Raw genomic sequence first — 13278 nt, 5'->3', positions numbered from 1 at the left:
GGCATGGATTCCACAAAATGTTGCAGACATTCCTTTGAGATTCTGGTCCATGTTGATATGATTGCATCTCATAATTTCTCACTTTAAATCATCTGATTCATAAAGGATTTAGATCCGGTGACTGAGAAGAAAGCTGAACTCATTGTCATGTTCATGAAACCTAGGGATCATGAAACTTTTGCTTTGTGACACAATGCATCATCATGCTGGAATTAGCCATTAGAGGATGGTAAATTTTGGCCATGAAGAGATACACATAGTCATCAACAAAACTCAAACAGGCTGTGGCATTCAAGCAATGATTCACTGGTGTTAAGAGGCCCAAAGTTTGCCAAGAAAACACCTCCACCAGCCTGGACTGTTGAAACAAAGCAGGTTGGGTCCATTATGATGGCAACAAATTCTGACTCTACCATCTGTTTGGTCTTTGGGCTGAAGACTGGGTAATGCTGGGCAAACAGGAAATATAAAGGATTCTTCCTTATAAACAATTTTGCCTAAACTGTTTTCTACAAGCTGGCTAGATGGCTAGGATCATGGGCATCCAAGGAACATCGATGCATGTGGGGAGCGAAGGCTGGCCCGTGTGATCCGATCCAGCAGATGAGCTACTGTTGCTCAAATTGCTGAAGACTTTAATACTGGTTCTGATAGAAAGGTGTCAGAATACACAGTGCATGACGGGTCAGGGCTGCTTTGGCAGCAAAAGGGGGTCCAACACAATATTAGGCAGGTGGTCATAATGTTATGCCTGGTCAGTGTATATTGATACTATGGAATGTAAACGATGTTTCAAGCTATACTCTGTGGGATAAATTCAATAGTGCTCGTTGTACCATCGTCTCACAAGCTAATTTTAGTACTTTTCCTAATCAACCAACCAGCATCATGAACACACACAGCAAACACAATGGACTTTGGTTTATTGCCCCACTGAGTGGTAATGATGCGCCATATGCTCTTTTTTATCTGCTCTCACTTCTCCTTTCTGCCTAACAAAGAAGAAGAGACTAGCAGAGGGCTGAAAATGCTCTTCTAGAACTGCTAAATCTCGTCTATAACTAGATATAGGACTAATATATTTAACACAGCCATGTCTAGATATCATAAGGCAGCCATTGATGGTAATTTGGATCTGTTGAAGGAGGCCACTAGGAAAGATCTGAACACTCCGGATGATGATGGGATGACCCCGACTCTCTGGGCCGCGTATCATGGCCGTTTAGAGGCACTGCAGCTCATCTGCAGCAGAGGGTGAGGTTTTATTTTCTGCTGTTTCCTTTTGGGAACGTTTCTGGAGAGAATTAATTGCAAATCCTTACTTTATACTTGGCCAATTTTCGTTGGACTAAACAAACCAAGCTGTCTATTAATTGGATATTCTAATAAAAGATTTGGTTCTTGTGCAATAGAAAGAAAGACAGACAGACAGATGAATGAAAGAATGAATAAAGAGCCTCACTCATTAATAACCAGTGTTGTCTTCTGAGGCTACTGATATTATATTGAATGGAATGTTTTAGTGAATTGAATCCACTGATTATAATTTCTATTCATTCTATATTTATATTTAATAAAGAGACAAGTCTTTGACATTCACTTCTTTAGCTTAAAGTATCTATAAACTATATTTACCTGTTTACACTGTGAAATAAATTTGTTGCTGTTCGTGTTTTAGCGTTCCACATATCTATATATGACTTTGGAGCAAAGGTTGTTATGATTACACGTTCTTCATCTAAAATGTTTGCAGGTTGTAAACTTTTACAACCAAACCTGGCTACACCCTGGACAAAACTGTCTAATCCAAATCATTTTTCATTCTTTTAACCTTCGACATTTTCTTTTTATTTCCAACGGTACATCCCAAGCATTTAACAAGGCAAATTAATTCTGTAAAGGTTGAACCTCATGTTCTGTAGCTTGCACAATATGGATATTGGGGGTTTACTATATTTGTTTTATCATCCCCGTTTTCATGCAGTTCCCATCACTTAGAAATCTTCAGTACTTAAAAAAATATGAGAAACAACCCAGAAAATGTTTTAGGAGGCCGATTATCACTATCATTTATTTTTCAGCTTCTCATGTAAGCACTCAAAGTTTTAGAAAAAATTAATTTAGACTTGGATGAAGGTTTTTTTTTTCCCCATGAAGGACATTAACAACTGTGCTGTTATAGATTATAATCAGGGTTGTTATGTGCATAGTTGGAGCATAAATGTGGACTATTTCTCATAATGGATTAAAGTGTAACTTATTATATTGCACCTTAGTCACACTATATATAGTCTGACTGTAATAAAGCAGATGGCAGAGACTCTTCCTGGAATGTTAGGATGTGTATAGCATGCAGTTATATAATAAAACTGGTAAGAGATGGTAAGGAAAGTCTGGCTAGATTATTAAACCCTTCATGGCTAATTAACAAGGTGTGGGTTTAATGTAGTAAAACTATTGACCACATGTGACTACTAGAAACTCCTTAGCACTAGTGGGACAAAGCACAACCCTATATCTTTTAGGTAAATGTTCATGGTCCTTAAGTAGAATTTAACTCCTCAAATGTATTAATATACTTTCTGATATATCTGTGTGACTTCAGCGTAATGTTAAGGCTCTGCATGAATGTTAGATGTTTCATAGAACCATCTGCAGCAAGGAAGCCTTCTTAGCTTTATGTGTATATCTCCCAGTAGTTTGGTGAATAAACTGCTGATTCTGATTTGATTTTCTTTGCAGTGGAGACCCCAACAAGAGCGACATCTGGGGAAACACACCCTTACACCATGCAGCCTCCAATGGTTATATGCACATACTGAGCTTCCTGGTGAACTTTAAAGCCAATCTCTTCGCACTGGATAATGATTTCCACACACCTATGGACGTTGCGGCATCTCGAGATCATATGAACTGCGTCCGCTTCCTAGACAACGCTGCTTCCCAGCAGACGATACAGAACCCCAAACATGTGGCAAACTTGAAGAAACAAGCGGCCAAAGATGCAAAACAAAAGGTGAAGGAGTGTGAGAAAGTCAAACAAAGGCACCAGAGTAAGATGGACAAGATGTACGGTGGCAGTGGAGGCTCTGTCTCTGAAGCCAAGCCAAGTTTTTCATCTAGCACCGGAACCACAAACAACTTAAACCAGCTCATTGCTTCCAACAAATTTGGGTCCATTAAAGGAACTCTTCAGCGCAAGTTTGGAAAGAAGGACACCCTGTCGAAAAAGACAGAGAACGGAACAGGAGATAATGCAGGATTAGAAGATGTCTTCAATGAGCAGGATGAAATTGAAGAGGATGAAGCTCAGATTGGTGAATTTGAAGATGAAGAAGAAGACGACGCAGATCAGGCTGAAGAATCTCTATTTATTAGACCAGGCCTTGGAAAAATGGTCTTCAGAAAGAACTTCTCCATGGAAATGGGTGTCGAACCAGATGAATTTCCTATTGGTGACACAGAGGACCTGGGTTTCCTGGTCCGCCAGGAGGTGTTTGAAGCAGAGGACACAGGACTGGATGACCAAGCAGAGGAGGATTCACAACTGCCTTGGAACCAGGATGAGATTGGATTGGATGAAGATGAGGAGACTTCACCCCTGCATTCCTTCCTGTCCTCTGTAAACCTACTAGACTTTGCCCCTGTGTTTATCCGAGAGAAGTTAGATCTGGAAGCCCTCATGCTCTGCTCAGACGATGATCTAAAAGGCATCCGAATCCAGCTTGGGCCTCGCAAGAAAATTCTGGAAGCAACAGCTAGAAGAAAGGTTGCTCTGGAGCAACCTGGTGTAATGAAGGACACCTATCTGTAACACCAAATATATTCAAACTTGTTCTGAATACTTCCAAAGATGCTCGGCTGTACAATATTGTAAAGTGAAATGTGAAGAAATTGTATTCTTCCCAATCTTTGCCTGTCACTTCAGTAATTTTAGAACATAAGACTAGAAATTTTGAAATGATTGTCTATAATACGTACCAAAAAATTCCTATCATCTATTCAGTGACTTTAATAGACATATTACTGTGAATAAGATTTTCCATTAGAAATTGTTTGCAAATAAAGCTACCTTTTATAAAATATTTTAAGCCTGTTTTTTTGGTCTGAAATAGAATCCACATGTTATTAGTTATATCAAGTTCTTCAAATGTAAGAATTAACATGTTCAATTATATAAAATTTCACTTGATCATGTACAGCTGACATTTGCCCTTTTATGAGTAACAATTGCATATAATTCACCAGATATCCATGCTTGTCATATGGGAGTCATATGGGGTTCATAACCTACTGTATCTATAGCACATTAAATGACTCCTTAAGAAGAAGCCTTTGTGTTTTCATATGGAAAGAAAACTGGACACCCACATTATAGCAAGACTATAAAACATTCGTTTCCCCTGCTCAAGTGCACTTTACACACCAACCTTGTTACTCACAGGTGTATAGGTCATCTTTTTCCATGCACACATTAACAGTGTTAATTATCCCCTAATATTTTATGACTTGTTAACTTCATATCTTTCCATTGATGGACTACTGACAACCCAGAAGTCTATAAAAAAAATATCAGTAATACTGCTCTGCCTAATATAGCGCTGGTCTTATGGTAGTCCCTTTCCACACAGAGTGATGGCATAGATGTGTACTTAAAGTCAGCTGATGGTTTTGTGTCAGATATTGTAAATCCACAACGTATATCCATATGTACATTTGATATAATGATCTTCATATATTGTAAGTAAATCTGCTCCTGAAGTACCCCTGCACAAGTTTAGTATTTTTTCTTACTTCTAACACACATCTAATCAATAAATTAAGAGCTCTTCCTGAGTAACGAGTACGTCAGAGGAACGAGTACATCAGAGGGACGGCTCATGTTGGACGTTTGGGGGACAAAGTTAGGGAGGCCAGATTGGACGAGGGAGAGTGAGTATATTGGTAGGACAATGTTGGACATGGAGCTTCCAGGTAGGAGGCAAAGAGGAAGGGCAAAGAGGAGGTATATGGATGGAATAAATGAGGATATGAAGCTAGTGGGTGCAAGTGTTGAGGATGCAGAAGATAGGGATAGGTGGAGAGAGATGATTCGCTGTGGCGACCCCATGGAGGGAAAAGACGAGAGAAGAAGAGCTCTTCCTGAAGCCAAAATGTGTACGAAAAGGACAGGATCAGATCTGAGTGTGTGTGGCGTGTGCTGTGCAAAAGCGAGAGCTGCAGGGAATCTCCAGATCCAGTGGGTGCGCTGTGGAGTCACGTGTGTTTACACTGAGCCTCTGTTCGCTGATGAAGAAGAGATGGCGTCACGACTCCTTAATAGTGCGAGGTCGAGAAAATGAAGATTTTATTCTCTCTTGCTAAATAAATGATGTACTTCAGGTAGGAATTCGGGTCGTCATGTATATTGACAAGTTATCTGTCTGTGCATTATCTTTATAGACAAAGCGAATGAATGATGAATGTTTTATGCGCGAATCTGTCATGAGCGCTGTTAACCAGTTAACGTTAACTCCCCCTTATTTAGACCAGGATTTTACCGGGATAACTGCACTGTACTACCCAAAACAGACCCTTTTTTGGATTATTCAAATGCCTCAGATATATCAGTTTGGCGTTAATCTCACTATTTAAAGATATATTAAAGGTTAAAAACAAGTAATTTGTCCGTAGGAGGATTTGTATACGGGTCCACCCATTTTCCGCTAACGCATACTACTGTACTAACCTACTAGATAGTATGAAGGAGACTGTTATATAGAATAGATACTAAACAGTGTGGCTTCTATTGTTATATTATGTGTGCAAGATTGCTGCGATGAGTAATCACAGGCCTGTTTTCTTTTTAAACCTTTTACATGATGTTTTTATTTTTATAATAAAAGGTAGCGAAGACTAAAACGTCTCTGGGCAGTAAAATATCCATTCCCATTATTTAGACATGACTACTAGTTAATGTCTAATGATGTGTTCATAATACATGCCGTTAAGAGATTGTGTCTTGTTGTTGCAGACTGAAATAGTGACAGTATGGAAATCATGGCTGCAAATATGTTAACTAGTGCCCCCGCCCCTGCTCCATCTGCACTGCCCCCATCGCCATGTTTGGAGGACCCCGGTCCCCCACTCGGGACGTTGGACAGCGAAGATTATGTGTTTGTTGAGCCTCGACATCCCAACAAGGTGCTGGAAGGCTTGAACAGCCTGAGGCTTAACAATGCCTTCTGCGATGTCACGCTGTGCTGCGGGGGGCAGGAGTTCCCCTGTCATCGCATCGTTCTTGCCTCCTTCAGCTCCTACTTCCAGGTGAAGATTAGTTCGTGAACACGAACAGCAAAGATGTTTAGCAAAGTTTTTGTTAGTGTCTTATGGAGCACTTGAGAGTAAGCCATATCTGGTTCCTCGCTCTCCTAATTGGATCTGCTTTGTGGATTTTTTTTTTTGTATGGAGATTGAGAGAAATCCACAGTGTGCTATAATTTATTTCTCCCCATTTCATAGGCTATGTTCTCGACTGACCTGATGGAGTCACGGCAAGAACGAGTGGCCATCAATGGTGTGGAGCCTCAGATGATCGGTATGCTTGTCAGCTACGCCTACACTGCCGAGGTAGTGATCTCCAAAGCCAACGTTCAGGCCCTCCTGGCTGCAGCCAACCTGCTGGACGTCATGGCAGTGCGCGAGGCCTGCTGCAGGTTCATGGAGCGTCAGATGGATGAGATCAACTGTGTAGGCATCCACTGCTTTGCTGAAGCTCACTCGTGTAAAGAGCTGGAGCGACGCAGCATGGAGTACATCCAGCAACACTTTAGCACTGTGTGCGAACAGGTGAGGGCGGTTTCTCTTTTTATTTACATTTTCCTGCCCCTAAAATGAGCGAGCTCCGCCCATTGTTAACACTGAAATTGCAGTTAATTCTGCAGGCTGTAAAAGTCACTAACTGCTACTTTAACGTGTAAATAGCAAAAGAGCTAGTAATATTGTTGCCATGGCGACAGTCAGAGCAAATAAAACTAAAAACATCATTAAAATAGGCATCAGTGGTGCAAAGGATTTGAAAATTAATGCTTGGGGAAAAAACTGCATAACTGTTGTCTGGGACTATTTGTGTGCTGTGGATATTCTTGGATGATAAAATATGTTCCCAAAGACAGAAGTGTTATTTTTTCTAGTACTTATTGTGTATACATAACCAGTGTACGTCACTGGCAAATCGCCATCGTTTCAGTTTAAATGTTAATCAGGGATCATTCAGAGATTTGCTGCGATTCCCACAGGAGGAGTTCCTCTCACTGTGTGCTGATAAACTGACTGAGATTATCTCCAGCGATCACCTCAACGTGCCACAGGAGGAGACGGTGTTTGAGGCAGCCATGCACTGGTTGGACAAGTGTGCTTCCCGCAGGCAGAGCTTCGAAAAGGTAAGGCTAGAATCAGGAGATCCTATATATATACTGTATGTGTCTCAAAGATACAGCTGTAGAAGATGATATTGAGATGGAGAAATGTTAGAGAGCAACACAACTCAAGGCATTGCTCTTGGTTTGTTGGGAACAGTGTAGTGTAGTGTCATGTGCAGCTCAGTTTCATCCAGCAGATCAGGGTGAACATGTGGTGGATTAGCCATGCATTGTTTAGCTTGATGATGTTACTCTGTGCAAGGTCATCCACACCAGGCTGGTTATAAACTTGCATTACAGATTGCTCTGTAATAATGTGTGCATATACAGTCATAGGCAAAAAATACACCCTCATTCGGTTCTATATTTTTAGTCATTTGGCCGTAAACCACAATTGTGTGGTCCTCATTCACTTCTATAAACAAACAAATGACAAAACATCCACACTACACTCATTTAATTTTGTTCACTACTGTACATGTAGTGAAACATTTACTTAAAAAAAATGTTTGGGATGCCTTTTAGACTTCGGTATGCAGCATTTTTCCCACCAAAAAAGTAAAATGCCATTTAGAAAAGTGAGTACACCTTGTAATTCCCCATAAAAAACACTTTCTTAAGCAATACTGTAAAGACGAATGAGCCAGAAATTCTCCAGAATCATGTGAGAGTCTGATCAACTCAACAGAAAACATTTATGCTTTATATGTTACTAGAAATTGAATCGCTCGCCTTGATTGAGGACTTTCGTTCTTTCTGGTCTCAGTGAGGGCTTTGCATTTTCTTTCTGGTATTTCTGTAAAATAAAAAGCTGTATTAATAGCTGCTGATAGCGGGAACTAACATGTTTCATCTGGTATGTATTCTATAGACAAATAAAATGTATGAGATTTCATATATAATCAAAGAAAAAAGGTCTGGTGCTTGTGATTTCGTTGCCAAAACTAAAATTGATCTGCTGCATGATCAGGAACGGGAATTGCACCAGTTTCATGTCAAATCAGAATATCTGTTTGTGTTTGAAAGGTTCTTGAACACATCCGACTGCCTCTGATCAGCCCCTATTACATCCACGACGTGATCGAGTCTTTGGATGTAGTGAAAGAGTCTCGAAAGTGCCAGGAACTGATCTCCGAAGCCAAAGACTACCTTCTGCTTCAGGACCGTAGAGGAGAGCTGTACAGCCCCCGTGCTCGACCACGCAGGGCCATGGGTATAACACACACACCCTCACACACAGAATACTGTAGAGCTGCAGCACCAGTATTCGCTCTGTTAGGCTATTCGACACCATTATCTCTGTGGCAGGCACAGCTGAGGTTATAGTGACAGTGGGAGGGGAAGATGATAAGGTCGTGCTCAGGAGTGTGGAGAGCTTTGACCCCATGACCAGCCAGTGGAAAAGCCTGGCTTGCCTTCCATTTGCTGTGAGCAAACACGGATTGGTGGTGTCAGGTGAGTGTGTATCTGCTTCTTCAAAAATGTTTTATCTTTAATTCTAGTCACTGTGAATCACTTCGGTCTTTATTCTTCAGCTTTACTGGCCATTCTCTTCTGACCACTCTTATAAGACCTTTATTAATACCCCATAGGGCAAATTCAGGATGACACAGCAGTGTGGGCAAGAAGAGTGACATCAGAAATAGTGTAAAATACAAATACTGGAGATGGCACAATAAATCAGTATGTACATATGCTAGATTCTCTCTCTCTCTCCCTCTGTGTGTGTGTGTGTGTGTGTGTGTGTATCCTTGGTATTTTTATACCTTTTCAACGAGCACTTACAGGAACGTTTCTGTTTTTCACACACTGCAGCGTAAAACCTACAGACTGTTGTGTGTGAGCATCCCAGGACCTGTGTAATTTCTAAAATACACATAGAGATCAAATCTTGAACCAACAGCCATGTGCCACTGAGATCACGTTTTTCTCCTTTCTCATTCTAGACCTCTTGACCTGCATGATTTTTTACATTGTGCTGTAGACACCTGATTGGTTAAGTGGTCACTGTCAAATAAAATCGACATCAAAAATTTTCTATGAAACAGCTGTAATGAATTTCACTTGTTACTTGATTGGTGTATTTATCGCCATCACATCTCAATGTTAGATACAAGATAATAGTTATCTATGATTATAATGTCTCTTGGTGGTCCAGCGGCAGGATCCCGTGCTCTCATTACCGTGGTCCAGGTTCGATTCCTAGGCAGGGAGCTAACTCAGTCACTGGAAGAGTTAACTCTCAGTACCGGCCCCAAGTCTGGATTAAATGGGAGGGTTGCGTGAGGAACAGCATCTGACGTAAAACCTGAACCAAATCGAATCATGTTGATTAAATGATCCGCTTTGGCGACCCCAAACAGGGAGCAGCCGAAAGAACAACAACAAGAACCGTTATCTATGATTATATCTTTCTGTGAACTGGTTTTCACTTTAATTTAAATACTATTAGTCCTGACTCTGTGTGTGGACCAGGTTCCATGCTTTATCTGGCTGGCGGTGAATTCCCAGATGGCTCAGCGAGCAGAGAGATGTGGCGCTACGACCCCTGCTTTGACTCATGGTTAGAGATGGCTCCCATGAATGTAGCTAGATCAGAACTAGGTGAGTATGACATGCAAAAACAGTCATATTATTCATCACAGTCAATTCATTCGCCGATGTGATCCAACTGTTCTGCTCCTCGCAGGTCTCGTGATGCTAGACGGATACGTGTTTGCAGTGGGAGGCTGGGAGGGCCGCTCTCGCCTCGACTCGGTCGAGTGCTACAATCCGCACACTAACACATGGCAGTTCATGGAGTCGGTTAAAATGGCTGTCACCAGTCCTGCTGTGGTTGCACTGGATGGACTGCTTTACGTCACAGGTATCATTCACGTGACTGCGGATTGGTCACTGAGATTAAAAGATTAGGTTTTGTTATGATACAAAGCTCTGGTTCTACCCTTAGGTGGTGCAGTTCTTGAAGACGGAGATGGAACCGATCTCGCGCAGGTCTATAACCCTAAAATACACATGTGGACAGAAGTGGCTCCAATGCAGATCGCACGCTCAGGGTCTGCAGCCTGCACTCTGAAGGGCAAAATCTATGTTATAGGTAAAATGGACATTTTTGTAAAAGCTATTTATTTATTATATGACCAAAAGTTTATGGACACCTTACTATAACAGCCAGTGCTTTCATAGGCACTGTTATAGTAACCTCCAGTCTTCTGGCAAGGCTTACCTCTATATTTTGCAACACTGAGTTTACTCATTCAGCAGCAAATGCATTAATGACCTTGTCTTCCCTTCACTGCACTGGAGCAATGTCATGCTGGAGCATATCTTCACCATCCCTCTAAGTTCCCTTGAATTGTAATGTTACAACAACTTTGTGTTGCTGAACTTCCAGTTTTTTTTTGTATCATGGCAAAGGCATCCACTGACCATTTGGCCATCAAGCGTATCATAATATAGACAGATTTTATGCTACGTTACTTACTCCCTGGTACTTTTTTTTTTCTTTCTTTCTGTATCTTCTTTTGCTAAGGTGGATGGCACGCCTCCACAGAGAACACAGACAAAGTAGAATGCTATGACCCAAAGAGCAACAAGTGGACTATGTGCGCACCAATGAAGGAGCGGCGCTATCGACCCGGAGTGGCAGTCGTGGACGGGAAAATCTACGTGTTAGGAGGAGAGGAGGGCTGGGACAGGTCAGACATGATGCCAGATATCAGAACAAATCTCCAATAATCATGTCTTTGCTACTGTCGTTTAACTATATAGAATATTTAAGATGAGTATTCTTATATGTAGAATGTATCAGAGTATTCCAATAGTTCCTCTTTTTAAAATGAAATGTGAAAATTATAAGGCGAATAAAAATTTAGGATTTTATTTATCTTGCCTGTGTTAGAATTTTGGCTATAGTGCAGAACTAAAACATAAATAAATTGTCAAGCACGTCTTTGAATTAAGTTGTGTTTGTGTGGGGCAGCGACCAAAAACCTGACATGTCACTATTTGTGAAAAACCAACCATGATGAAAAATTACCTTTCAACCGAACTTCAATTCTCATAGTAATATACTTTGAACTTTGGATAAATATACTGTTAATTGGAGATGGAATGAAATCCTTAAGTGAGATTTTAAAATGATCGGGTTGTGAAAGAGGTGAAAGGAAGAGATGCGTTGTGTTTAACTAAACTTTGTGAATTCCCTCTATCCCTCAGGTACCACGATACAATTGAACGGTACTGTGACGAGACCGACAGCTGGGAAATTGTAGGCGAGATGCCGACGAGTCGTAGCTGGTTAAGCTGCGTCTCTCTGCAGATGAGGAAAGAATCTCACGCTGCCGGACACCCCGGCACTGCCGCAGAGACAGAGTTTCCTGTGGACTGATGGCATCTGGGTAACGATATAAATTAAGCTTCACACTCTGTGTGCCTGCCTGTCACACCCAGCAAACACGGGCTGCGAGAGAGAGAAGGCCACGAGAGATCACTGCTGCTAAAGTGTTCGCTGGACTTCGTTTTCAGTTTGCACAGGAACACGCTAGCAAACTGACGGGTCTACCGAAACGCCTAGTGTGCCGATATTGTGGAGTCCATTCGTAGCTGCGGACGGATGGTCATCGCGTGTAGCACAGTCTTGTGTACTTCGTCTCCCTGAACGTGTGAAAACTCTTCATGTATACAGGGTACCCTGTGAGCTTTGAGCACCTCATGATGGTCATGTAGTGATTTAGATGTGATTCCCCCGAAGCGTAACAGTCACTATTGTGAGATATTTTTGTATTGTATTTTGGTGGATTTTTGTGTTTGTAAGGTTTGTACGGTAGACATTGTGTACAAGCAGGTTATCTGTGTTCATTGTAGCCACTCTCTAGTACGAACGAGATGGTACAAAATTTTTCAAACAAATTTTTTTCTATCTATTAAGTGACATGAAAGTATGATGTGATAATACAACACGGATTCGTTTTGTACCTAGACACGTTCCCGCAGTGTAAAAACCACTAGTGTACCTCTGTCATTAAAGTCACTCAATATACTAAATGAACACTTTAAACACTCTGGGGCCATATTCACAAAAAAAAATCTTAAGTAAATGTAACAGCTGGCTTATTGTTAAAGGAGAAATGCATGTAAAATGGGTGGGTCCTGAATTTTCAGTCTACATTCAATGTGCAAGGTGTTGTAGCATTAAAGTGATAGTCCAGAACAGACTCTCGTGTCATTCAGCACAAAACACAAACAGTTCTATAACTGGTTTCATGCAGTTTAGTCAAAACCCACGGTGTCTTTGTATGAGCATCATGATGCTGTAAAAACATTGGAGTAGACATGGAAGCAGTGAGTTGATATGGGTATGAGTGGAAAGAATGGATCAGTGGAATGCTTGTGATTAGATGGATGGATAGAATATGAATAGACAGATGGAATGGAAGAGTATAGAATGAATGAATGAATGAATGGAATAGAAGGAATGGATCGATGGGACGGGATGGATGGAATAGATGGAGTGAATGGAAGGGATGATGGATGGATGGAATAGATGGAGGATGGATGAGATGGATGGAATGGAAGGGATGATGGATGGATAAAATGGAAGGAATGGATGGAGCGAATGACCAGAATGAAATGGGATGGATGGATGGATGGTCCAACACCTGACCTTAGATACTTTGAATGTGGTCTTATCGTTGGTGTTAGACATCTAGCATCTGCTATTTTTACAGATAAACTATGAATCTATACTGGTGTGAGCAGCTGGTGGAGGCAGTGTGATGTTTTTCTAGTGTCCTTTAGGTTCCTGATACTCAGTGAAGAACATTTAGACAGTGTGATATACACTATATTGCCAAAGGTTTTGGGACACCCCTCCAAA

The 13278-nt window shown here is 41.2% G+C and overlaps 2 protein-coding genes across 2 annotated transcripts; both read left to right on the top strand.

Moving 5' to 3' along the window:
* Window positions 1–998: 998 nt before the first annotated feature.
* On the top strand, window positions 999–4077 carry anks4b (ankyrin repeat and sterile alpha motif domain containing 4B). The gene is made up of 2 exons (XM_058417913.1): window positions 999–1254; window positions 2743–4077. The coding sequence occupies exons 1-2, from the start codon at window positions 1094–1096 to the stop codon at window positions 3812–3814; spliced, it is 1233 nt and encodes a 410-aa protein (XP_058273896.1). The 5' UTR covers window positions 999–1093; the 3' UTR covers window positions 3815–4077.
* A 1171-nt stretch (window positions 4078–5248) lies between these two features.
* si:ch211-256e16.3 (kelch-like protein 20) lies at window positions 5249–12612 on the top strand. Its single transcript, XM_058376709.1, has 11 exons — window positions 5249–5382; window positions 6014–6306; window positions 6502–6828; window positions 7278–7421; window positions 8427–8613; window positions 8709–8855; window positions 9876–10004; window positions 10090–10266; window positions 10351–10497; window positions 10933–11098; window positions 11619–12612. Exons 2-11 carry the CDS (start codon window positions 6031–6033, stop codon window positions 11788–11790), a joined length of 1872 nt encoding a protein of 623 aa, XP_058232692.1. The 5' UTR covers window positions 5249–5382; window positions 6014–6030; the 3' UTR covers window positions 11791–12612.
* The last annotated feature ends 666 nt before the right edge of the window (window positions 12613–13278 follow it).

The sequence above is a fragment of the Hemibagrus wyckioides genome, linkage group LG02, assembly GCF_019097595.1.
Source record: "Hemibagrus wyckioides isolate EC202008001 linkage group LG02, SWU_Hwy_1.0, whole genome shotgun sequence".
Lineage (NCBI taxonomy): Eukaryota > Metazoa > Chordata > Actinopteri > Siluriformes > Bagridae > Hemibagrus > Hemibagrus wyckioides.
The sequence above is the reverse complement of the archived record's forward strand: the minus strand, read 5'-3'. Positions and strand labels throughout refer to the sequence as shown.

Bases quoted from the DNA above. Each gene is read 5' to 3' on its own strand.
- anks4b (XM_058417913.1), top strand. From the start codon at position 1,094: ATGTCTAGATATCATAAGGCAGCCATTGATGGTAATTTGGATCTGTTG. The intron at 1,255-2,742 runs GTGAGGTTTTAT...TTTTCTTTGCAG, and splicing joins CAGCTCATCTGCAGCAGAGG to TGGAGACCCCAACAAGAGCG.
- si:ch211-256e16.3 (XM_058376709.1), top strand. From the start codon at position 6,031: ATGGAAATCATGGCTGCAAATATGTTAACTAGTGCCCCCGCCCCTGCT. The intron at 8,614-8,708 runs GTATAACACACA...TCTCTGTGGCAG, and splicing joins TCGACCACGCAGGGCCATGG to GCACAGCTGAGGTTATAGTG. The intron at 11,099-11,618 runs GTCAGACATGAT...TCTATCCCTCAG, and splicing joins GGAGAGGAGGGCTGGGACAG to GTACCACGATACAATTGAAC.